The sequence below is a fragment of the Littorina saxatilis genome, linkage group LG16 (assembly GCF_037325665.1).
Source record: "Littorina saxatilis isolate snail1 linkage group LG16, US_GU_Lsax_2.0, whole genome shotgun sequence".
Taxonomy (NCBI): Eukaryota; Metazoa; Mollusca; class Gastropoda; order Littorinimorpha; family Littorinidae; genus Littorina; species Littorina saxatilis.
Genome location: NC_090260.1, coordinates 3328559 through 3355457, shown reverse-complemented (window position 1 = coordinate 3355457; position 26899 = coordinate 3328559). Strand labels below are relative to the sequence as shown.

Below are 26899 nucleotides of genomic sequence, written 5' to 3'. Positions count from 1 at the left end.
GCTATCCTTCTTAGCGCAACTACTACCCCGCTCTTCTTGTCAATTTCACTGCCTTTGCCATGAGCGGTGGACTGACGATGCTACGAGTATACGGTCTTGCTGAAAAATGGCAGCTACTTGACTAAATATTGTATTTTCGCCTTACGCGACTTGTTTTCTTTTGGTTTCTTACATGTGTCACAGCACACCGCAAGCATTTAGGCGAATAGCAAGTGAGTGGTACAGTGGTCGCCGCATAATAAAGCCACTTCTGGACCGACGATAAATGGCTTTAATAAGCGGCGGATTTATTAACCGGCGGTCCAGAATACGTCATTTTTGAAGAAAGAAAAAAATCTTCTCTTTTGTTTACGTCACTCAGTCACTTTCTTTCGTCATTTACACTTGTTTGAATCTAAACAAAACTTCACGAAGGATGTTGAACTTTTGTTTTAATTATGTACATGTACGCGTACTTTGATCACTTCGGTACATCAATAATTTCACTGTCACCGTCACGAATCAGAGAAGAGCAGAGAAGAACGATTTTATGAGTGTTTGTTTGTTGGTCGTCTTCCACATCAGAACAAGATAATGTGACTTTTAGTCACAAACTACGTGATTTCTCTGAGAAAACTGGCTTTAATAAGCGGCGGGTTGGGTTTATTAACCGGCTTTTTCTAATACATAAGATATAGTGATAAATCCGGACCGTCTGAAATCGGCTTTTATAAGCGGCTGGCTCTATTAACCGCGGTTTTATTAAGCGGCGTCCACTGTATATATATATTATCAATTGTATAGTAGGTAACGGTGTTAATTACACGTTTTCCATTTGTGTCTTTGATTATTGTTTGATGCCATGTATGATATTACAATATGTCTTTCAAGTCAACAGTGTGTCCAGTTAGATTGCGTACATGCATAGTCATCATAACTCGAATTTTGTTTTACTTCGAATTACTTGGGATGCGCCGCATCGACTTCTAGCATGCATGTCACCTGCTCCAGGCATGGTCACGCGATGGTCAGGCGCACCATATACGCATGCGCCGCGTCGACTAGTGGACGATCATAGTATTGACTGAGGCGCATGCACCAAAGTTCCATGAGGCGCATGCACGGCGCAGGTGTATGGTGCATGCGCGGCGCATGCGCGGCGCACCCAAAATGTTTACTGGGCATAGACATACATGTCTCTGAACACACTAAACATACGACACAGTGATGAACAGTGGGGGTAACTTAAGTACCTCCTCTTCTTTCTCCCCCCCCCCTACTCTGCACACATTAGACAACACAACACACAATATATACGACACAGTGATTAACAGCATGGGTAACTTGTGTACCCCCCCCCCCCCCTCAACTATGTTTTCTTTATGCAACACAACACATTAATTTAACGACACTGTGATGAACAATGGGGGTAACTTCCACCCCCCCCCCCCCCACCGCCCAAAGTATGCACACTTCTTACAGCACAACACATCAAACATGCGACACAGTGACGAACAGTCGGGGGTAACTGGTCTTCTTCCTTCTCCTCCCCCCCCCCCCCACTCTGCACACAACACACAACACAACTCATTAATCATACGTGATGGGAAGCAGGGATAACTTGTGTACCTCCTCTTCCCCCCCCCCCCCACCCCACTCTACACACATTAATCAACACAACAATCATACGACACATTGATACACAACGGGGGTAACTTGTATACCTCCTCTTCTTGCTCCCTTCCACTTTGCACACAATACACAACACAACATAATAATCAAACGACACGCCGGGAACAGACTACTTCCAATTCAGTGGGGGGGGGGGGGGGGGGGGGGGCGACTATCCTCAACCCGGCGGATAGGGGAACGCCCCCCAGTGGGGGCCAGCTGCGAATATACAATAAGCAGTCCCGGACCAACTAGCGGATGTCTCTTACCCTTAGCGGTGTCTCTACCCCACTGTGACGATTTATTAGAACGACCTACGATTGAGGACAACCAAGACTATCGCGAGAACATTCGATCGCATTGGAGTGACCGAGATATAGCAGAGTAACATAACTCACGTCATCAATCACATATGACGTAAGCTGAATTTTACGTGTGTCATTCCGAAACAAGAAGCAGTAAAACAGAGATTTTAGAATATTATTGTTTGCTAACAAGAAAAGGAAATACAGGTAGGAAAATAGAAAGAAACACCTGAAGCTTTGAAGAATTAGATTGAATGGTCCATAAAGGGAAAGGCGGGAGGATTATTTCTTGGTGATAAAATGTAGGAATTTCATAACCAACGCAAAATAGTTCTAACCGATTCTGAGATGGAAAGGAAACATCTTCCATGTCCACAAGAACGAAGAATTCGTTTTCACTAGCTTAATTTGAAGTAAGTACACGAGATTAATTATCGTTCAAACCAAATAAGTAACAGGCATACTAATATGTGAAAGCGGCATAATTAGGACAAGAAAAAGATGAGGAATTCATAATTCATTGAATGTATGTAATTGACTTTCATGACAACGAACATCAACGATTCGTTTTGGGAACATAACCAGAAATTTAGTTAGTTGCTTGATATTAACACATTCTATTTGTTCCAGGCTTTGGTCGCTTGTTTGTCTCGCTTGACCGCAAGACTTGCAACTCGTCGTTTTGATGACAGACGAATCGGGAGTTAACGCAACTACGTTCCAAGAAGATTCATCGCGGTTTACGTGAAGAGAGTGACGTTGGAAGCGTACGAAGTCGAACATGGAATGAAAGACTAAGTGACAATTCGTGACTTCAGTAGAATTCCATCTGATACTATTTATGAAAGTAACAAAAGGCAGACAGGGTGTTTCTGCAATTTATTTAATGTGAGCGGAGAATGTGACGGTGAACAATCCATTAGGCCTATACAATCTGCTACGAATTCATGAGAAAGATGATGAACTTTGAGGATGATGTGAAATCCAGTGGTGAAGAGGTGGACGAGTAAGCGTGAAGGAACAGTGACCTGAACGGGAAGTGCGCCTGAGCGCTACGTCTGGAACACCGAACAACCACATGAGAAGAAGAGGAGAACAGAACACAATGCCGAAGATGCCTGGAAGATCTTGTTAGAAGCCAGAAGCTGAATAAAAGCTGAGTCTAAATTTAGATCAATCACCAAGCATCGTTGATGATCGTTGTGTGCATGTCTGTCTTCTTATCCTTTACACCCACAAGATAATATCCAATTTAGATTCTTAATAACTGATAAGTCCAAAGGAATGACGTAGAAAATAAACCCTAGACAACGATAACACACATTCCTTCAAGAAATCAGTAACACCCACCAACTAGCGGTGTCTCTTATCCTTAGCGGATGTCTCTACCAGGACGGGGTGGCCGGGTTGGCAGATGGCACTGACTACCCTATAAATGCCCTACGTGTCCGATGACGGTTACACCATGCGGGTAAGAGCCGCATTAAAAGCTCTCGCCCCGGGGTGGGACCCCCGGTAAGAAATCCCCCAAGTGTTCCCAGGGTTAGGTTTTTGAGCCAGGAACTAAGGGCGGGGTAACCCCGAAAGAAACCTAAGGGCTGAAGTCGGAGGATCTGGGCCAACAGGCGCACCTTAACCAACCACAGATCCACGCAAAAACGCAAAATGAGAGGACAGCACGTTTCGCCCTGCAGGCCGGACTGACTGACGATCTAACACCGAACGACAAGAAGAAACGACACAGTAATGAACAATGGGGATAACTCGTGTTCTTCCTCTTCCTCCCCCCCCCCACCCCCTTACCCCCCATTCTGCAAACATCACACAACACAACACATCAATTATACGACACAGTGATGAACAGCGGGGGTAACTTGTGAACCTGTTCTTCCCCCACTCTGCACACACCAGACAACACAGCACATTAATTATACTGAACAGTGGGGGTAACGTGTGTACTTTATCTTCTTCACCCCCACCTCCCCCCCCCCCACCCCCTCAGAACACATCACACAACACATCACATCACTTATAAGACACAGTGATGAACAGCAAGGGTAACTTGTGTACCTCCTGCCCCCCCCCCCCCACACACACACACACATTCCACACAGCACACTACACAATACATTGAACATACGACACAGTAATGAACAGCTGGGGTAACTTGTGGGGTGCATGAACACTCCGCGCACTTTCCCAATTTTGAAGCTTCCGCGCATGTGAAACTCCCGCGCGTGGTGTATATGTAAGATGCGCGCGTGTTTTAGCAAAATGTGATGTGAAACTAGCGCGCGTGTCTTTGCTCGGTCAAATGTGAGACATTGAGACATTAACAACTGACACTTGTATATCCATGAAAACTGACACTGTATATCTATATATTGAACACGTCTTTATTACACAGACAAGTCGATAAAAACGAATGAAGACTTAAACCATGCGTATAAGAATATTTTGTTCACTTATTATATAACAGAAATTACAGAAATTTCGGGTGTCTGGTATCACAGTCACAGAGACTGCAGCAAAGGTACAAGAGGGGGGAAGTCACAGCATGGCCGGCAAATTTTTCCAGGCCATGGACTTGACGTATTCCTTCCTGTCGGTGCACGCGCGCAAGTTGTATGAGCCGAACCAGTAATTCGTGCGCGGAAGTTACAACCCGATATTGCGCGGAGCATACATGTATTTTACAAGCGCGGAATTTACATATGCGCGGAAATTACCGGCTGCGAACTTGTGTACCTCCTATTTCCCCCCCCTCCCCTGCCCCCGCCCCCCCCCCCCCCCACACACACACTCACACACTCTGCACAGTCATATTGACACAGTGATCAACACGTCGCTCATTAGACACAGTGGCATACACATTAATCACACCCACCCACTCCCCCCCCCACCTGTCTCCTCAGCCCCCCCCCCTCCCCCCGCCCCCGACCCCCCCCCCCCCTTCAGGCAACAAGATTTGACCGTGTCTCCTTTTCTCTCTCTCTCTCAGTCTCTCTCTATATATATTCAGATACACACACTTGGTGATTGACTGTTGTAAAAACTTGCACGAAGAGTGCTCAGAAAAGAATGGGGGTGGGGGGGGGGGGGGGGGGGGGGTAGATGTCTTCCCCGATGGGCGGCAGTTGTCGGGGAGCAATTAGCCTGTGACCCTGTCACCATGTTAAATTTTGTGACGCTCCGTTGTTTAGTTCCGACGAAGCGATGTTTCGCGCGAGACTCCAAATTTCAGTTTGTAGTTTATGCACGATATTTGTCACCCCCATTCAGTTCATTTTCGATTGAATGTGATTTTGTTTCCCTGAGGAGTGTGTGTGTGTGTGTGTGTGTGTGTGTGTGTGTGTGTGTGTGTGTGTGTACTGTATGTGCGCGCTCAACGATGCTTACAAAATCACAGCACAGATCTTTATGAAACGGTTTTTTTTGATGACGTTATATTTGACAGACAGACAGACACACAGACACAGACACACACAAACACACACTCACACAGATGCATATCGAAGTTTAACAAACCAGATTTTTAAAATTCAAACGTAGAATGTATTACTTTTCTCACACAAAGGAAACTGTACACGACAGAACATGTTGGAAACAGTCAATACATCGCTCAACATCAAATTTACAAAATTTGCAAAGTTATTTACATGTTAGATTATACAAATGATGGTCAGTTAAACAATAGTTGTGTGTATGTTACAGGTGCTCTGTCAGGATATATATATACAATAGTTAGCTGAACGTGATATTCTCAGGTTGAATTTCCTTTGGTATGAGTGGCAGAGTGTTCACACTGTTTGCGATGTGTGATGTGTTCTCATTTCTGTAAAATGTCAACCGACATTTCTCTGTGGCAGACATTGAGAGATGAACACGAATGTCTTCTCTCATCTCTGTCTGTCTTTCTCTCTCGCTTTCTCTCTCTTTGTTTTGTAGAAACAAAAATGATACTTTTTTTTTTAAATTGCAAATGATTGTGACATTATGCGTTAATTGTTACAGTTACATCGTTTGTTTTGTTGTTCAAAAAGCAGCAAATGCTTATATCATAAAGCTCTTAAATATTGATTTTATCTTATTTATTCTCTCTCTTTCTCTATCTCTCTTTCTTTCTCTCTCTCTCTCATCTTTCTCTCTTGTCTCTCTCTATTTCTCTCTCTCTCTCTCTCTCTCTCTCTCTCTCTCTCTCTCTCTCTCTCTCTCTCTCTCTCTCTCTCTCTCTCTCTCTCTCTCTCTCAGGTAAACAGGTTTACGTCCCTTTCCATACACACAGATTCTCCACTCAACAAGGAAATGGAATGTTGTGACGTCATTTGTTGATGACCTTGTTTAGATTTGACGTCATCAAACTCTTGACTTTGAAGGAAAACCAATGTTCTAAATGAATTTTCCCTGTGTTTTATAAAGACGAAATTTCACGCAAGGTGTTTTGTCGGTGGTGATGATGATGGTGGTTGATGTCGTGGTGGAGGTGACGATGATGATGTTGTCGTCGTTGTCAGAGAGCGGCAGGTTCCTAGGGCTGTTGCGCTAAGTTCTAGTTGAATAGACTCAATAAAACTTCTCGCTTTTAGTTGTTGTAGTCTTTGTTGTAGTTATTGTTGTTGTTGGAGTCGGTGTGGGCGGTGATGGTGGTGGAGGCGATGAGGATGTTGTCGTCGTTGTCAGAGAGCGGCAGGGGGTGACGGCAGGTACTGTTCTGTCTTAAGTCAAGAAGCAAATAAGTCCATTGCTGTTTTACTTGTTGTCGTAGGTGTTGTGGACGTTGTTGTTGATGTTGTTGTTGTTGTCGTTGTTGTTGTTGTTGTTGCTGTTGGAGGTCGCCGGGAGGTAAAGGAGAGACAGGTGTTGGTGGTGGCGGTGACGAGATGTGGGTGTCACTCAGTGTTGCTGTCTATGTGGTAACAATCTTCACCCAGATCACCTGGGCCGTGGACCGCGACATGGATCTCAGGCGGCCGGTACGGTCAGCACTATACACACCACCAGCAGGCTCCAGGTAGACGACGACGGGTCTCTCCAAGCCCCACACTGTGTTCTGATTGGCCACCGTCACCGCCTCGTCTCGACCCCTACCTGCCGCTCTCTCTTCACCTGTGGGAGCAGACGTCATTTCCGCCAGTTGTCTAACGGCCGCTGTGTCGTTATGAGCCACCTTACGGGTGGGGACGCCGCGTGACTCAAGGCCCCGGATGAAGGGTGCTGGTGAGTGCCGGTCATCATCCGTTGTGTCTGTGTCACAGTACATGAGACCCAGCACAAAGACGTCATTGAAGGTGAGGCCGCCCTGCCCGTGGGGAGCGTGGTCATGGCAACCTGAAACATCACACACACCGTCAACACCACATCGTCATGGTGTGAAATACATCATCGCCAACTGCAACGACAACAACAACGATGATGAAGACAACGCCATCATCCCAGCAACAACGACAACGACGACAACACAATCAGCAACAACAACGACGACGACAACGATGACATCTCTGGCAACAACATCAACGACAATTTCACCACCAGCAGCAGCAGCAACAACGACACCACCGGCAGCAGCAACAACCACAAAACAAACATCAACGACGACCCATGTCTGACTCCCGCGCCATCACCGGTGTCAGCGACCCGTGAACAGGGACGACATCTACACCAGCAGCGCGACAACCACCTGCAAATTGTACACACACAAAAAATGTTTTATTCAGTGTCAAGCACCTTACTCTGGCAGACTAATGACGTTATTTCTTAATGAGGTCACAGAAACATGACGTAATTATCTTCATTCATTTCGCTCATTGTATCAATAAAATGACGTCATCAAAATGTTGCACAATCACCTGAATCACACGTCTTGTTTTCTGAGAGACAGATACGTAGACAAATATGAAGACAGACAGACAGACAGACAGACAGACAGACAGACAGACAGACAGACAGAGAGACAGACAGACAGACAGACAGACAGACAGACAGACAGACAGACAGGCAGGCAGACAGACAGACAGACAGACAGACAGACAGACAGACAGGCAGACAGACAGACAGGCAGGCAGACAGGCAGGCAGGCAGACAGACAGACAGACAGACAGACAGGCAGACAGACAGACAGACAGATAGGCAGACAGGCAGACAGACAGACAGAGAGGCAGACAGACAGGCAGACAGACAGAGAGGCAGACAGACAGACAGACAGACAGACAGACAGGCAGGCAGACAGGCAGACAGACAGACAGCTAGACAGACAGCCAGACAGACTAGACAGACAGACAGACAGACAGACAGGCAGACAGGCAGACAGGCAGACAGACAGGCAGGCAGACAGACAGACAGACAGACAGGCAGACAGACAGACAGACAGGCAGGCAGACAGGCAGACAGACAGACAGACAGACAGACAGACAGAGGTGTACTGACCGACACGCAGCGTGGTGAGTAAGTCGGCCACCAGCTGCCCGCATCTCTCACAGTGCCATGGATAGTCACCCTCATGTCCCTGTGTGTCACCCCCCGTCAAGCTGTCGAGATGATCAACTGTCATCACGGGGGGCCCGTCAGAGGGCGGGGCGACAGGCGGCGCGGTGTATGCCGGGACCTTTCCTCCCTTCATATCACGAGCCTGCTCCACCTCTCTCACCACACTGGGTGGCGACCTCAGGGGCTGCGTCAGGTGGTGCACATAACGCTCCATGTCGGCAGGTAGTTCAAGCAACACGCCGGCCGCCCACAGGCTGACCGTTATGTGCCGTTGTTTCAACGCCTTGTAGATCACTGTGATGACGTCACTGTAACAGAACAGACAGGTGTGTCAGTGTGTATACAATACCCCGTTGTTTTAACGCCCTGTAGATCTCTGTGATGACGTACGTCACTGTAACAGAACAGACAGGTGTGTGTCAGTGTGTATACAATACCCCGTTGTTTCAACGACCTGTAGATCTCTGCCATGACGTCACTGTAACAGAACAGACAGGTGTGTCAGTGTGTTCACCTGTAAATTACGAATACTGATTTGATGAAGTAACCCTGCAGAAGGAAGTCACACGGTAAATCGTGCTGCCTGTATCTCTCCATTCTCTGGCGTGTGTTCTCCATGAAACCAAATAAAACCAAAAGTGCAGAGACACAGATATGAAATGACGTAATAGTGCATAAGACGTAAACGGAGTGACGTAAAAACTCACACGACGTAAACAGAGTAAGGTAAATATGATTTACCTGTCATCAGACTCCAGGCAAAATATATAGCGATCTGTTCAACATGGCAGACAAACAAAGGGTGGCGCCTGATGGGAAAGATTGTTGACATCACTGATCAGTACCCGACACAGTGACAGTCGTTGACTGCACATTCTATATCCAATAAACTGTCGTAACGTATTGATTACACGGGAATAATTAAGAACCATTATTTATGCACAAACTCTATCTAATTTATTGACAGTTAGCATATAAGGAAGGTGAAAAAACACGTTTTCGGAATGATCAGATTATCTTCTACCGAACACGACCACACCGACCAACGCAAGAGTGACAGGAGGCAGTGTTAGATTCAGTGTACGGCGTCATTCTTACCCGTTGGCCTCATCGGCCAGGATGTGCACGCGCCCCTCAGTCTGTGCGTGTTGACACAGCTCCTCCATCCAGGCCTGCACTTTCTCCTCGCCTCCCTCTGTCCATCGACCCTCGTCCCGTACCCCCGCCATGTTGACGAGCTGCACGCTGCCGGCGCCCTGTCCGACTGTTTTGCTCAACTGATGTCTAACCAGGTAGGCGGCAGCTGTACCATCGTCACTCGTCTGAAGAACAAAGACGGTGCGGCGATACTTCCTCATCCAGTAGGAACCCCTTAGAATTAAAATGATCGATTTCCCTACCCCGGGCGCGCCCCTGAAGACCCTAATGTCGTCGTCGTCGTGGTTTGGCGTGTGCTCCAGGACTTCAAACTGTTCCGGGAAAAGAGCAAGGCAAGACATGGGTCTGCCATGTTCTTCCCCGACAGCCTGAACAAAATGGCCCTGGGTCCACAGCTGTAGTCGCGGCTTGCGACTAAGGTACACCTGTACCGTTGCCAGTGGTACGGCGAACCTGCATTGATAAATATCACACTTTATGTAAGCTTGTGAACACACACACACACACACACACACACACACACACACACACACACACACACACACACACACACACACACACACACACACCACGAAATAGGAAAAGAAAAACACATAAAGAGGCCCAAAAAAAGACATGCTAGCACACAAAACGTCACATACATAAATATACAAGAGAGAGAGAGAGAGAGTGAGAGAGAAACAGAGACAGAGAGAGACAGAGACAGACACAGAGACAGACAGACAGACAGACATACAGACAGACAGGCACAGACAGACAGACAGACTCACTAATAATGTATGCACCTGTGTATTCATGCGTTTGTGTTTCTCTGTGTGTGGTTACTTTACCGATAAAATGACTCTACCTTGCCACAAGCTTTTCATACGTGGAACCTCCCTTCATTGCGGGGTCCCCTGCCTTTTCCCCCTTCCAGCAGGTGTTCCACCAGGCGTCCCGTCTGGTGTCGTCTGTCATATCATCATGACAGAGACACCACTTGTCGACCCTTTGCCCTGCCTTCACGCCCAGACACTGCTCCAACTTCTGCAACTGAGGTCAACACACACGGACTGCAAATAAATGGAGGATATAACAAAGAACGATTTAACACGCGCTGCATAATATGACAGTTAACTATACTTACATACGGAATCATCTGACTTCTGGGCCTAAAAGAAGAGTTTTTTCTGGACAAAAGCGCCACAGTGTTTCCGCATGTAATAGAAAGCTGTCTGCCCGTTTTGAGCGACTCGCTTAAACTCAAATGACGTCGTTTTCAAATGTACCGCAAATTGACGTCAACGAAGCTACCTCAGTGTTCCGAAAGTGTTGTTCTCGTCAGCAAGGTAAACAAAGTGCGCGTGGAAAAGAGAAACTCAGTATCTGTTGATGGGGAAATTGTTATCCCCTCTTTCCCCTCTCTCTCTGTGTTCTTTAAACATTATCCGCACGTTCTCTCTCTCTCTCTCTCTCTCTCTCTCTCTCTCTCTCTCTCTCTCTCTCTCTCTCTCTCTCTCTCTCTCTCTCTCTCTCTCTCTCTCTCTCTTTTTGTGTGTGTGTGTGTGTGTGTGTGTGTGTATCTGTGTGTGTATGTGTGTGTGGGCGCGTGTGTTTGTGTGTGGCTGTGTAGTTGTGTGTGTGCGTGCTGGCGTGTGTGCGTGTGTGTTTATGTGCGTTTGTAGAGGAGGGGGAGGGGGGTAATGCATACTTACATCGTCCATGTTTTGCAGCGCCTCCACTAGACAGCGTCTGGTCGTGTGAGGCAGGAGAATGGCCTGGTGGATTGCAGGCTGGGGTAGGTCCAAGTCACCCAGAACACAACGCTTCACGACATCTCCAGCTTGCTGCAGGTAATCAGCTGCCTTCCGCAATTCTTCTTGAACTGCATGAGGGTCCTCTTCTGTCTGACGTATGATTGCCCCCATCATTACTCCCCGGTTACGATCAATGACCAGCAGATCAACAAAGTCTTCCTCCAGAACTAAGTCTTCTTGCAGAACTAAAGGTTCTGTCTCGTCGCTGTTCATGCTCCTGGCGGCTGCCCCAGTGTAGAGGCTTCGGGAACCAGCGCCGTAAAGGCCACATTTGCCTTGAGTCATTATTATTAAAACTTCTTTCTGACTCTCTGCTTTGTCCTTGATCTTATTCATGCAGCAGTGGACTTTCTTCAGCGCTCTGTCTATGTGTACGACGTCACTGACCTCTGTACGCTTAGTGCTATCACTGTCGATTTGTTGTTGAGTTTTCAGCACGTCGATCAAGTCACCTCCCTGGGTGTGTTGTTTTGTGACGTGCACCGTGTCTACATGGTGCGGGGGGATCATATAGACGTCCCTGTGCAGGTTAGGGAACCAGGCGTTGAAAAACTCACTCTGGAATCAAAGACCTGACGATGTACTGTCTCCTCAAATGTGTAAACCTGTTCAAGGTCTTTTGAATAACAAAACTGTATCGAGAGCAACAAACGTGTTCGCTAGCAGTGTTGATAATACTGAGGACTCTGTGGGGAACGCTATTCCTACAGCTGTGTGTTATTTCACCCCCGCCCTCACCCCTCCCTCTCACCATCACAGCTGTTTCCTCCTCCCTACCCAACTCACACCCCTACCCCCTCCCTCTCACCATCACAGCTGTGTATTACTCCTCCGTCTCACACCCCTACCCCCATCCCTCTCACCATTACAGCTGTGTTTAATTCTTCCATCTCACACCCCTACCCCCATACCTCTCATCATCACAGCTGTGTTTTTCTTCTCAATCTCACACCCCTACCCCCATCCCTCTCATCATCACAGCTGTGTTTTATACTCCTCCGTCTCACACCCCTACCCCCATCCCTCTCATCATCACAGCTGTGTTTTACTCCTCCGTCTCACACCCCTACCCCCGTCCCTCTCATCATCACAGCCGTGTTTTAGTCCTCCGTCTCACACCCCTACCCCCATCCCTCTCACCATCACAGCTGTGTATTACTCCTCCGTCTCACACCCCTACCCCCATCCCTCTCACCATCACAGCTGTGTATTACTCCTCCGTCTCACACCCCTACCCCCATCCCTCTAACCATCACAGCTGTGTTTAATTCTTCCATCTCACACCCCTACCCCCATCCCTCTCATCATCACAGCTGTATTGTACTCCTCAGTCTCACACCCCTACCCCCATCCCTCTCATCATCACAGCTGTGTTTTACTCCTCCGTCTCACACCACTACCCCCGTCCCTCTCATAATCACAGCTATGTTTTACTTCTCCCTCTCACTATCACATCAGTGTTTTACTTTTCCGTCTCACACCCCTACCCCACATTTCTCTCATCATCACAGCTGTGTTATATTCTTCCATATCACACCTCTACCGTTTTGCCTATCACCATACCCCTACCCCCATCCCTCTCATCATCACAGCTGTGTTTTACTCCTCCTTCTCACACCACTACCACCATCCCTCTCATCACCACAGCTGTGTTTTAGTCCTCCTTCTCACACCACTACCCCCATCCCTCTCATCATCTCAGCTGTGTTTTACTCCTCCGTCTCCCACACCTACCCCCATCCCTCTCATCATCACAGCTGCGTTTTACTCCTCCGTCTCCCACACCTACCCCCATCCCTTTCATCACCACAGCTGTGTTTTTCGTCTCCGTTTTACACCCCTACCCCCATCCCTCTTATCATCACAGCTGTGATTTACTCCTCCGTCTCATTCCACTACCCCCATCCCTCTGATCATCACAGCTGTGTTTTACTCCTCCGTCTCACACTCCTACCCCATTCCTCTCATCATAACAGATGTCTTTTACCCCTCCGTCTCACACCACTACCCCCATCCCTCTCATCATCACAGCTGTGTTTTACTCCTCCGTCTCACACCACTACCCCCATCCCTCTCATCATCACAGCTGTGTTTCCCTCTTTCGTCTTACACCCGTACCCCCATCCCTCTCATCATGACAGCTGTGTTTTCCTCCTCCGTCTCACACCCCTACCCCATCCCTCTCCATTCTGATAAACATCGGTCCCGCGGCTATTGCCAGTTTCTCTCTGACAACTTGCTGAATTATTGCGCAAATCTATCAAAACAAGAATACAGTGTTATATCTCCCATATGTTTTTTCGCGAGCACTGATCTAAATTTGAGATCAGTGTTCGCGAGACGAATATGATTGCAGATTGGCCGACATTGACAGTGATCTCTGTTCTGTTATTCACAGTTATGATAAATACATCGTTCTAAAGTCAAAACAAGTCGAAATTTTGAGACAACTGTCGGAAGGAGACCGTGATATATGGTTGCAACACTCTCAACTGGTTACGGAAAAAATCGTCTGCTCCGGCGCGCGACGAAGCCAAAGTTGATTATCACGTGACACTTTAGAGTTGTTTGCACAGTAAATACATCCGCGAAAGAAAGATCGCTTGAAACTGTCTTACATGTCAATTCCTTTGTAATTTAACATTTTCCTCCTCCGTCTCACACCACTACCCCCATCCCTCTCATCATCACAGCTGTGTTTTATTCCTCCCTCTCACACCACAACCCCCACCCCTCTCATCATCACAGCTGTGTTTTACTTCTCCGTCTTACATCCCTACCCCATCCCTCTCATCATCACAGCTGTGTTTTACTCATCCGTCTTACATCCCTACCCCAGCCCTCTCATCATAACAGCTGTGTTTTACTCCTCCGTCTCACACCACTATCTCCATCCCTCTCATCATCACAGCTGTGTTTTACTCCTCCGTCTCACACCACTATCTCCATCCCTCTCATTTACACAGCTGTGTTTTTCTCCTCCGTCTGACACCACTACCCTCACATCATCACAGCTACTTCCCTCTTTCGTCTTACATCACTACCCCCATCCATATCATCATCACAGCTGTGTTTTACTCCTCCGTCTCACACCCCTACCCCCATCCCTCTAATCATCACAGCTGTGTTGTAATCCTCCGTCTCACACCCCTACCCCCATCCCTCTCATCGTAACAACTGTGTTGTACTTCTCCGTCTCATACCACTACCCCCATCCCTCTCATCATCACAGCTGTGTTTTCCTCCTCCGTCTCATACCACTACCCCATCCATTTTATGATCACATATATGTTCCTCCTCCGTCTCACAGCACTACTCCATCCATTTTATAATCACATATATGTTCCTCCTCCGTCTTACACCACTACTGCATCCCTCTATCATCACAGGTATGTTTTTCTCCTAAGTCTTGCACCACTACCCCCACCCTTCTTATCATCACAGACGTGTTTATTTACCTGCTCAATATCTCACCCCTACCCCATCCCTCTCATCATCACAGCTGTGTTTTACTCCGTCTCCCACTCCTACCCCATCCCTCTAATTATAACAGCTATGTTTTACTCCTCCGTCTCATACCACTTCCAAATCCTTCTATTTATCACAGCTGTGTTTTACTTCTCCGTCTCTAACCCCTACCCCCATCCCTCTCTTCACCACAGCTGTGTTTTACTCCTCTGTCTCTAACCCCTACCCCCATCCCTCTCATCATCACAGCTGTATTTTTCTCCTCCGTCTCACACCACTACCCCATCCCTCTCATCATCACAGCTGTGTTTTACTCCTCCGTCTCACACCACTACCCCATCCCTCTAATCATCACAGCTGTGTTTTACTCCTCCGTCTCACACCACTACCCCATTCCTCATCATCACAGCTGTTTTACTCCTCCGTCTCACACCACTACCCCATCCCTCTCATCATCACAGCTGTGTTTTACTCCTCTGTCTCACACCACTACTCCCATCCCTCTAATCACCACAGCTGTGCTTTACTCCTCCGTCTCACACCACTACCCCCATCCCTCTAATCCTCTCAGCTGTGTTTTACTCCTCCGTCTCACACCACTACCCCCATCCCTCTAATCACCACAGCTGTGTTTTACTCCTCCGTCTCACACGCCTACCCCCATCCCTCTAATCACCACAACTGTGTTTTACTCCTCCGTCTCTCACCCCTACCCCATCCCTCTTATCATCACAGCTGTGTTTTCCTCCTCTGTCTCACACCACTACCCCCATCCCTCTAATCACCACAGCTGTGTTTTACTCTTCCGTCTCACACCACTACCCCCATTCCTCTCATAATCACATCTGTGTTTTACTTCTCCGTCTCACACCACTACCCCATCCCTCTCATCATCACAGCTGTGTTTTACTCCTCTGTCTCACACCACTACCCCATCCCTCTCATCATCACAGCTGTGTGTTGCTTCTCCCACCCCCACCTGATCCCTCACCTTCTCAACTGAAGGGTTAGTTGGATCAAACTTGTGTGTCGTGAAACAGACAAGGCTCATGAGACATTACGTTGTTTATACTATCTGGCTTGAAGGTTTTCATTTTCTTTGCATTATGGACGACACCTTAGTGATTGAGCGAAGAGAACTCCACTGACCAAAGCTGTCACCTACCTCTGCGTCACTTAGACCGGACTGTTGGCACGTGCTGGGGTCAGTCCTGTCCTCTGCCTGGTGTTTCGCTTCCCCGGTCATTCCTGCCACGTGATATTTGAAAAAACACACACACACACACACACACACACACACACACACACACACACCCACACACACACACACACACAGAGATACACACACACACACACACACACACACACACACACACACACACACACACACACATCTTATTTATCACTGAGTTCTTTACGACATCACCACAACGCGTGGACATCTTATTCATCACAGAGTTCTTTCCGACATCACCACAACGCTTGGACATCGTATTTATCACATAGTTCTTTCCGACATCACCACAACGCTTGGACATCTTATTTATCACAGTGTTCTTTCCGACATCACCACAGCGCTTGGACATCTTATGTATCACGGAGTTCTTTCCGACATCACCACACCGCTTAGACATCTTATTTATCACAGAGTTCTTTCCGACATCACCACAAAGCTTGGCCATCTTATTTATCACAGAGACCTATCCGACATCACCACAACGCTTGGACATCTTATTTATCGCAGAGTTCTTTCCGACATCACCACAGCGCTTGGACATCTTATTTATCACAGAGTTCTTTGCGACATCACCACAACGCTTGAACATCTTATCAATCACAGAGTTCTTTCCGACATCACCACAACGCTTGGACATCTTATTTATCACATAGTTCTTTCCGACATCACCACAACGAGTGGACATCTTATTTGTCAGAGAGTTCTTTCCGACATCACCACAACGCGTGGACATCTTATTTATCACAGAGTTCTTTCTGACATCACCACAACGCTAGGACATCTTATTTATCACAGAGTTCTTTCCGAACATCACCAAAACGCTTGGACATCTTATTTATCACAGAGTTCTTTCTGACATCACCACAACGCTTGAACATCTTATTTATCACAGAGTTCTTTGCGACATCAACACAACGCTTAAACATCTTATTTATCACAGAGTTCTTTCCGACATCACCACAACGCTTGGACATCTTATTTATCACAGAGTTTTTTCCGACATCATCACAACCCTTGGACATCTTATTTATAACAGAGTTCTTTTCAACAACACCACAACGCTTGGACATCTTATTGATCACAGAGTTCTTTCCGACATCACCACAACCCTTGGACATCTTATTTATCACAGAGTTCTTTCCGACATCACCACTACGCTTGGACATCTTATTTATCACAGAGTTCTTTCCGACATCACCACAACGTTTGGACATTTAATTTATCACAGAGTTCTTTCCGACATCACCACAACGCTTGGACATCTTATTTATCACAAAGTTATTTCCGACATCACCACAACGCGTGGACATCGTATTTATCACAGAGTTCTTTCTGACATCACTACAACGCTTGGACATCCTATTCATCACAAAGTTCTTTCCGACATCACCACAACGCTTGGACATCTTATTTATCACAGAGTTCTTTCCGACATCACCCTAACGCTTGGACATCTTATTAATCACCGAGTTCTTTCTGACATCACCACAACGCTTGGACATCTTATTTATCACAGAGTTTTTTGCGACATCACCACAACGCTTGGACATCTTATTTATCACTTAGTTCTTTCCGACATCACCACAACGCTTGGACATCTTATTTATCACAGAGTTCTTTGCGACATCACCACAACACTTGGACATCTTATTTATCACAGAGTTCTTTCCGACATCACCACAACGCGTGGACATCTTATTTATTACAGAGTTCTTTCCGAAATCACCACAACGCGTGGACATCTTATTCATCACAGAGTTCTTTGCGACATCACTACAACGCTTCAACATCTTATTTATCACAGAGTTCTTTCCGACATCACCACAACGCTTGGACATCTTATTTATCACAGACTTCTTTCCGACATCACCACAATGCTTGGACATCATATTTATCACAGAGTTCTTTGCGACATCACCACAACGCTTGGACATCTTATTTATCACAGAGTTCTTTCCGACATTACCACAACGCGTGCATATCTTATTTATCACAGAGTTCTTTCCGACATCACCACAACGAGTGGACATCTTATTTGTCAGAGAGTTCTTTCCGAACATCACCACAACGCTTGGACATCTTATTTATCACAGAGTTCTTTCTGACATCACCACAACGCTAGGACATCTTATTTATCACATAGTTCTTTTCGACATCACCACAACGCTTTAACATCTTATTTATCGCAGAGTTCTTTGCGACATCACCACAACGCTTGAACATTTTATTTATCACAGAGTTCTTTGCGACATCACCACAACGCTTAAACATCTTATTTATCACAGAGTTCTTTCCGACATCACCACAACGCTTGCACATCTTATTTATCACAGAGTTTTTTCCGACATCATCACAACCCTTGGACATCTTATTTATGACAGAGTTCCTTTCAACAACACCACAACGCTTGGACATCTTATTGATCACAGAGTTCTTTTCGACATCACCACAACCCTTGGACATCTTATTTATCACAGAGTTCTTTCAGACATCACCACAACGCTTGGACATCTTATTTATCACAGAGTTCTTTCCGACATCACCACAACGCTTGGACATCTTATTTATCACAGAGTTATTTCCGACATCACCACAACGTTTGGACATTTAATTTATCACAGAGTTCTTTTCAACAACACCACAACGCTTGGACATCTTATTGATCACAGAGTTCTTTCCGACATCACCACAACCCTTGGACATCTTATTTATCACAGAGTTCTTTCCGACATCACCACAACGCTTGGACATCTTATTTATCACAGAGTTCTTTCCGACATCACCACAACGCTTGGATATCGTATTTATCACAGAGTTCTTTCTGACATCACTACAACGCTTGGACATCCTATTCATCACAAAGTTCTTTCCGACATCACCACAACGCTTGGACATCTTATTTATCACAGAGTTCTTTCCGACATCACCCTAACGCTTGGACATCTTATTAATCACCGAGTTATTTCTGACATCACCACAACGCTTGGACATCTTATTTTTCACAGAGTTTTTTGCGACATCACCACAACGCTTGGACATCTTATTTATCACATAGTTCTTTCCGACATCACCACAACGCTTGGACATCTTATTTATCACAGAGTTCTTTCCGACATTACCACAACGCTTGGACATCTTATTTAGCACAGAGTTCTTTCCGACATCACCACAACGCGTGGACATCTTATTTATTACAGAGTTCTTTCCGACATCACCACAACGCGTGGACATCTTATTTATCACAGAGTTCTTTCGGACATCGCCACAACGCTTCGACATCTTATTTATCACAGAGTTCTTTCCGACATCACCACAACGCTTGGACATCTTATTTATCACAGACTTCTTTCCGACATCACCACAACGCTTGGACATCTTATTTATCACAGAGTTCTTTCCGCCGTTGCCACAACGCTTGACATCTTATTTATCACAGAGTTCTTTCCGACATCACCACAACGCTTGGACATCTTATTTATCACAGAGTTCTTTCCCACATCGATCACCACAACGCATGGACATCTTATTCATCACATAGTTCTTTTCGACATCACCACAACGCTTGGACATCTTATTTATCACATAGTTCTTTCCGACATCACCACGACGCGTGGACATCTTATTCATCACAGAGTTCTTTCCGACATCACCACAACGCGTGGACATCTTATTCATCACAGAGTTCTTTCCAACATCACCACAACGCTAGGACATCATATTTATCACAGAGTTCTTTCATACATCACCACAACGCGTGGACATCTTATTTATCACAGAGTTCTTTGCGACATCACTACAACGCTTCAACATCTTATTTATCACAGAGTTCTTTCCGACATCACCACAACGCTTGGACATCTTATTTATCACATAGTTCTTTCCGACATCACCACAACGCTTGGACATCTTATTTATCACAGAGTTCTTTGTGACATCACCACAACGCTTGGACATCGTATTTATCACATAGTTCTTTCCGACATCACCACAACGCGTGGACATCTTATTTATTACAGAGTTCTTTCCGACATCACCACAACGCTTGGACATCTTATTCATCACAGAGTTCTTTCGGACATCGCCACAACGCGTGGACATCTTATTTATCACAGAGTTCTTTTCGACATCACCACAACGCTTGGACATCTTATTTATCACAGAATTCTTTCCGACATCACCATAACGCTTGGACATCTTATTTATCAGAGAGTTCTTTGCGACATCACCACAACGCTTGGACATCTTATTTATCACAGAGTTCTTTCCGACATTACCACAACGCGTGGATATCTTATTTATCACAGAGTTCTTTCCGACATCACCACAACGAGTGGACATCTTATTTGTCAGAGAGTTCTTTCCGAACATCACCACAACGCTTGGACATCTTATTTATCACAGAGTTCTTTCCGACATCACCACAACGCTTGGACATCTTATTTATCACATAGTTCTTTCCGACATCACCACAACGCTTTAACATCTTATTTATCGCAGAGTTCTTTGCGACATCACCACAACGCTTGAACATTTTATTTATCACAGAGTTCTTTGCGACATCACCACAACGCTTAAACATCTTATTTATCACAGAGTTCTTTCCGACATCACCACAACGCTTGCACATCTTATTTATCACAGAGTTTTTTCCGACATCATCACAACCCTTGGACATCTTATTTATGACAGAGTTCCTTTCAACAACACCACAACGCTTGGACATCTTATTGATCACAGAGTTCTTTTCGACATCACCACAACCCTTGGACATCTTATTTATCACAGAGTTCTTTCAGACATCACCACAACGCTTGGACATCTTATTTATCACAGAGTTCTTTCCGACATCACCACAACGCTTGGACATCTTATTTATCACAGAGTTATTTCCGACATCACCACAACGTTTGGACATTTAATTTATCACAGAGTTCTTTTCAACAACACCACAACGCTTGGACATCTTATTGATCACAGAGTTCTTTCCGACATCACCACAACCCTTGGACATCTTATTTATCACAGAGTTCTTTCCGACATCACCACAACGCTTGGACATCTTATTTATTACAGAGTTCTTTCCGACATCACCACAACGCTTGGACATCGTATTTGTCACAGAGTTCTTTCTGACATCACTACAACGCTTGGACATCCTATTCATCACAAAGTTCTTTCCGACATCACCACAACGCTTGCACATCTTATTTATCACAGAGTTTTTTCCGACATCATCACAACCCTTGGACATCTTATTTATGACAGAGTTCCTTTCAACAACACCACAACGCTTGGACATCTTATTGATCACAGAGTTCTTTTCGACATCACCACAACGCTTGGACATCTTATTTATCACATAGTTCGTTCAGACATCACCACAACGCTTGGACATCTTATTTATCACCGAGTTCTTTCCGACATCACCACAACGCTTGCATGGACATCTTATTTATCACAGAGTTATTTCCGACATCACCACAACGTTTGGACATTTAATTTATCACAGAGTTCTTTTCAACAACACCACAACGCTTGGACATCTTATTTATCACAGAGTTCTTTCCGACATCACCACAACGCTTAGACATCATATTGATCACAGAGTTCTTTACGAACATCACCACAACGCTTGGACATCTTATTTATTACAGAGTTCTTTCCGACATCACCACAACGCTTGGACATCGTATGTATCAGAGAGTTCTTTCCGAACATCACCACAACGCTTGGACATCTTATTTATCACAGAGTTCTTTCCGACATCACCACAACGCTTGGACATCTTATTTATCACAGAGTTCTTTCCGACATCACCCTAACGCTTGGACATCTTATTAATCACCGAGTTATTTCTGACATCACCACAACGCTTGGACATCTTATTTATCACAGAGTTTTTTGCGACATCACCACAACGCGTGGACATCTTATTTATCACACAGTTCTTTCCAACATCACCACAACGCTTGGACATCTTATGTATCACCGAGTTCTTTTCGACATCACCACAACGCTTGGACATCTTATTTATCACAGAGTTCTTTCCGACATCACCACAACGCGTGGACATCTTATTCATCACATAGTTCTTTCCGACATCACCACAACGCGTGGACATCTTATCTATCACAGAGTTCTTTCGGACATCGCCACAACGCTTCGACATCTTATTTATCACAGAGTTCTTTCCGACATCACCACAACGCTTGGACATCTTATTTATCACAGAGTTCTTTCCGACATCACCACAACGCTTGGACATCTTATTTATCACAGAGTTCTTTGCGAGCATCACCACAACGCTTGGATATCTTATTTATCACAGAGTTCTTTCCGACATCACCACAACGCGTGGATATCTTATTTATCACAGAGTTCTTTCCGACATCACCACAACGAGTGGACATCTTATTTGTCAGAGAGTTCTTTCCGAACATCACCACAACGCTTGGACATCTTATTTATCACAGAGTTCTTTCTGACATCACCACAACGCTAGGACATCTTATTTATCACATAGTTCTTTCCGACATCACCACAACGCTTTAACATCTTATTTATCGCAGAGTTCTTTGCGACATCACCACAACGCTTGAACATCTTATTTATCACAGAGTTCTTTGCGACATCAACACAACGCTTAAACATCTTATTTATCACAGAGTTCTTTCCGACATCACCACAACGCTTGGACATCTTATTTATCACAGAGTTTTTTTCCGACATCATCACAACCCTTGGACATCTTATTTATGACAGAGTTCCTTTCAACAACACCACAACGCTTGGACATCTTATTGATCACAGAGTTCTTTTCGACATCACCACAACCCTTGGACATCTTATTTATCACAGAGTTCTTTCAGACATCACCACAACGCTTGGACATCTTATTTATCACAGAGTTCTTTCCGACATCACCACAACGCTTGGACATCTTATTTATCACAGAGTTATTTCCGACATCACCACAACGTTTGGACATTTAATTTATCACAGAGTTCTTTTCAACAACACCACAACGCTTGGACATCTTATTGATCACAGAGTTCTTTCCGACATCACCACAACCCTTGGACATTTTATTTATCACAGAGTTCTTTCCGACATCACCACAACGCTTGGACATCTTATTTATCACAGAGTTCTTTCCGACATCACCACAACGCTTGGACATCGTATTTATCACAGAGTTCTTTCTGACATCACTACAACGCTTGGACATCCTATTCATCACAAAGTTCTTTCCGACATCACCACAACGCTTGGACATCTTATTTATCACAGAGTTCTTTCCGACATCACCCTAACGCTTGGACATCTTATTAATCACCGAGTTATTTCTGACATCACCACAACGCTTGGACATCTTATTTATCACAGAGTTTTTTGCGACATCACCACAACGCTTGGACATCTTATTTATCACATAGTTCTTTCCGACATCACCACAACGCTTGGACATCTTATTTATCACAGAGTTCTTTGTGACATCACCACAACGCTTGGACATCTTATTTATCACAAAGTTATTTCAGACATCACCACAACGCTTGGACATCTTATTTATTATAGAGTTATTTCCGACATCACCACAACGCGTGGACATCGTATTTATCACAGAGTTCTTTCCGACATCACCACAACGCTTAGACATCTTATTTATCACAGAGTTCTTTCTGACATCCTCACAACGCTTGGACATCTTATTTATCACATAATTCTTTCCGACATCACCACAGCGCTTGGACATCTTATTTATCACAGAGTTCTTTCCGACATCACCACAACGCTTAGACATCTTATTTATCACAGAGTTCTTTCCGACATCACCACAACGCTTGGACATCTTATTTATCACTGAGTTCTTTACGACATCACCACAACGCTAGGACATCTTATTTATCACAGAGTTCTTTTCGACATCACCACAACGCTTGGACATCTTATTTATCACATAATTCTTTCCGACATCACCACAGCGCTTGGACATCTTATTTATCACACAGTTCTTTCCGACATCACCACAACGCTTGGACATCTTATTTATCAGAGAGTTCTTTCTGACATCACCACAACGCTTGGACATCTTATTTATCACAGAGTTCTTTCCGACATCACCACAACGCGTTGACATCTTATTCATCACATAGTTCTTTCAGACATCACCACAACGCTTGGACATCTTATTTATCACGGAGTTCTTTCCGACATCACCACACCGCTTAGACATCTTATTTATCACAGAGTTCTTTCCGACATCACCACAACGCTTGGACATCTTATTTATCACAGAGTTATTTCCGACATCACAACAACGCTTGGACATCTTATTTATCACAGAGTTCTTTCCGACATCACCCTAACGCTTGGACATATTATTTATCACAGAGTTCTTTCCGACATCACCACAACGCTTGGACATCTTATTTATCACAGAGTTCTTTCCGACATCACCACAACGCTTGGACATCTTATTTATCACAGAGTTCTTTCCGACATCACCACAACGCTTGGACATCTTATTTATCACAGAGTTCTTTGTGACATCACCACAACGCTTGGACATCTTATTTATCACAGAGTTCTTCCCGACATCACCACAACGCTTGGACATCTTATTTATCACAGAGTTCTTTCCGACATCACCACAACGCGTGGACATCGTATTTATCACAGAGTTCTTTCCGAAATCACTACAACGCTTGGACATCCTATTCATCACAAAGTTCTTTCCGACATCACCACAACGCTTGGACATCTTATTTATCACAGAGTTCTTTCCGACATCACCCCAACGCTTGGACATCTTATCAATCACCGAGTTCTTTCTGACATCACCACAACGCTTGGACATCTTATTTATCACAGAGTTTTTTGCGACATCACCACAACGCTTGGACATCTTATTTATCACATAGTTCTTTCCGACATCACCACAACGCTTGGACATCTTATTTATCACAGAGTTCTTTGTGACATCACCACAACGCTTGGACATCTTATTTATCACAGAGCTCTTTCCGACATCACCACAACGCGTGGAAATCTTATTTATTACAGAGTTCTTTCCGACATCACCACAACGCGTGGACATCTTATTTATCACAGAGTTCTTTCGGACATCGCCACAACGCTTCGACATCTTATTGATCACAGAGTTCTTTCCGACGTTGCCACAACGCTTGGACATCTTATTTATCACAGAGTTCTTTCAGACATCACCACAACGCGTGGACATCTTATTTATCACAGAGTTCTTTCAGACATCACCACAACGCTTGAACATCTTATTTATCACAGAGTTCTTTCCGACATCACCACAACGCTTGGACATCTTATTTATCACAGACTTCTTTCCGACATCACCAAAACGCTTGGACATCTTATTTATCACAGAGTTCTTTCTGACATCACCACAACGCTTGAACATCTTATTTATCACAGAGTTCTTTCCGACATCACCACAACGCTTAGACATCTTATTTATCACAGAGTTCTTTCCGACATCACCACAACGCTTGGACATCTTATTTATCACAGAGTTCTTTCCGACATCACCACAACGCTTGGACATCTTATTTATCACAGAGTTCTTTCAGACATCACCACAACGCTTGGACATCTTATTTATCACAGAGTTCTTTCCGACATCACCACAACGCTTGGACATCTTATTTATCACAGAGTTCTTTCCGACATCACCACAACGCTTGGACATCTTATTTATCACAGAGTTCTTTCCGACATCACCACAACGCTTGGACATCTTATTTATCACAGAGTTCTTTGTGACATCACCACAACGCTTGGACATCTTATTTATCACAAAGTTATTTCAGACATCACCACAACGCGTGAACATCTTATTTATCACATAATTCTTTCCGACATCACCACAACGCTAGGACATCTTATTTATCACAGAGTTCTTTCCGACATAAACACAACGCTTGGACATCTTATTTATCACAGACTTCTTTCCGACATCACCACAATGCTTGGACATCATATTTATCACAGAGTTCTTTGCGACATCACCACAACGCTTGGACATCTTATTTATCACAGAGTTCTTTCCGACATCACCACAACGCGTGGACATCTTATTTATCACAGAGTTCTTTCCGAGATCACCACAACGAGTGGACATCTTATTTGTCAGAGAGTTCTTTCCGAACATCACCACAACGCTTGGACATCTTATTTATCACAGAGTTCTTTCTGACATCACCACAACGCTAGGACATCTTATTTATCACATAGTTCTTTCCGACATCACCACAACGCTTTAACATCTTATTTATCGCAGAGTTCTTTCTGACATCACCACAACGCTTGAACATCTTATTTATCACAGAGTTCTTTGCGACATCAACACAACGCTTAAACATCTTATTTATCACAGAGTTCTTTCCGACATCACCACAACGCTTGCACATCTTATTTATCACAGAGTTTTTTTCCGACATCATCACAACCCTTGGACATCTTATTTATGACAGAGTTCCTTTCAACAACACCACAACGCTTGGACATCTTATTGATCACAGAGTTCTTTTCGACATCACCACAACCCTTGGACATCTTATTTATCACAGAGTTCTTTCAGACATCACCACAACGCTTGGACATCTTATTTATCACAGAGTTCTTTCCGACATCACCACAACGCTTGGACATCTTATTTATCACAGAGTTATTTCCGACATCACCACAACGTTTGGACATTTAATTTATCACAGAGTTCTTTTCAACAACACCACAACGCTTGGACATCTTATTTATCACAGAGTTCT

At 44.8% G+C, this 26899-nt stretch overlaps 1 protein-coding gene and 1 long non-coding RNA gene across 2 annotated transcripts in view; one reads left to right on the top strand and one right to left on the bottom strand.

Moving 5' to 3' along the window:
• Nucleotides 1-2040: 2040 nt before the first annotated feature.
• On the top strand, nt 2041-3139 carry LOC138951548 (uncharacterized). The gene is made up of 2 exons (XR_011451163.1): nt 2041-2368; nt 2586-3139. It is a non-coding gene; the product is annotated as an uncharacterized lncRNA (long non-coding RNA).
• A 2348-nt stretch (nt 3140-5487) lies between these two features.
• LOC138950211 (uncharacterized) overlaps nt 5488-26899 on the bottom strand; it is a 71258-nt gene continuing 49846 nt past the window's right edge. Inside the window, exons 6-11 of the mRNA XM_070321959.1 lie at nt 16026-16108; nt 11291-11950; nt 10444-10628; nt 9537-10049; nt 8379-8746; nt 5488-7283 (exon numbers count right to left, since the gene is read on the bottom strand). Coding sequence (XP_070178060.1) covers nt 6862-7283; nt 8379-8746; nt 9537-10049; nt 10444-10628; nt 11291-11950; nt 16026-16108 — 2231 coding nt within the window. The 3' untranslated portion in view covers nt 5488-6861. The remainder of the gene's footprint in view (nt 7284-8378; nt 8747-9536; nt 10050-10443; nt 10629-11290; nt 11951-16025; nt 16109-26899) is intronic.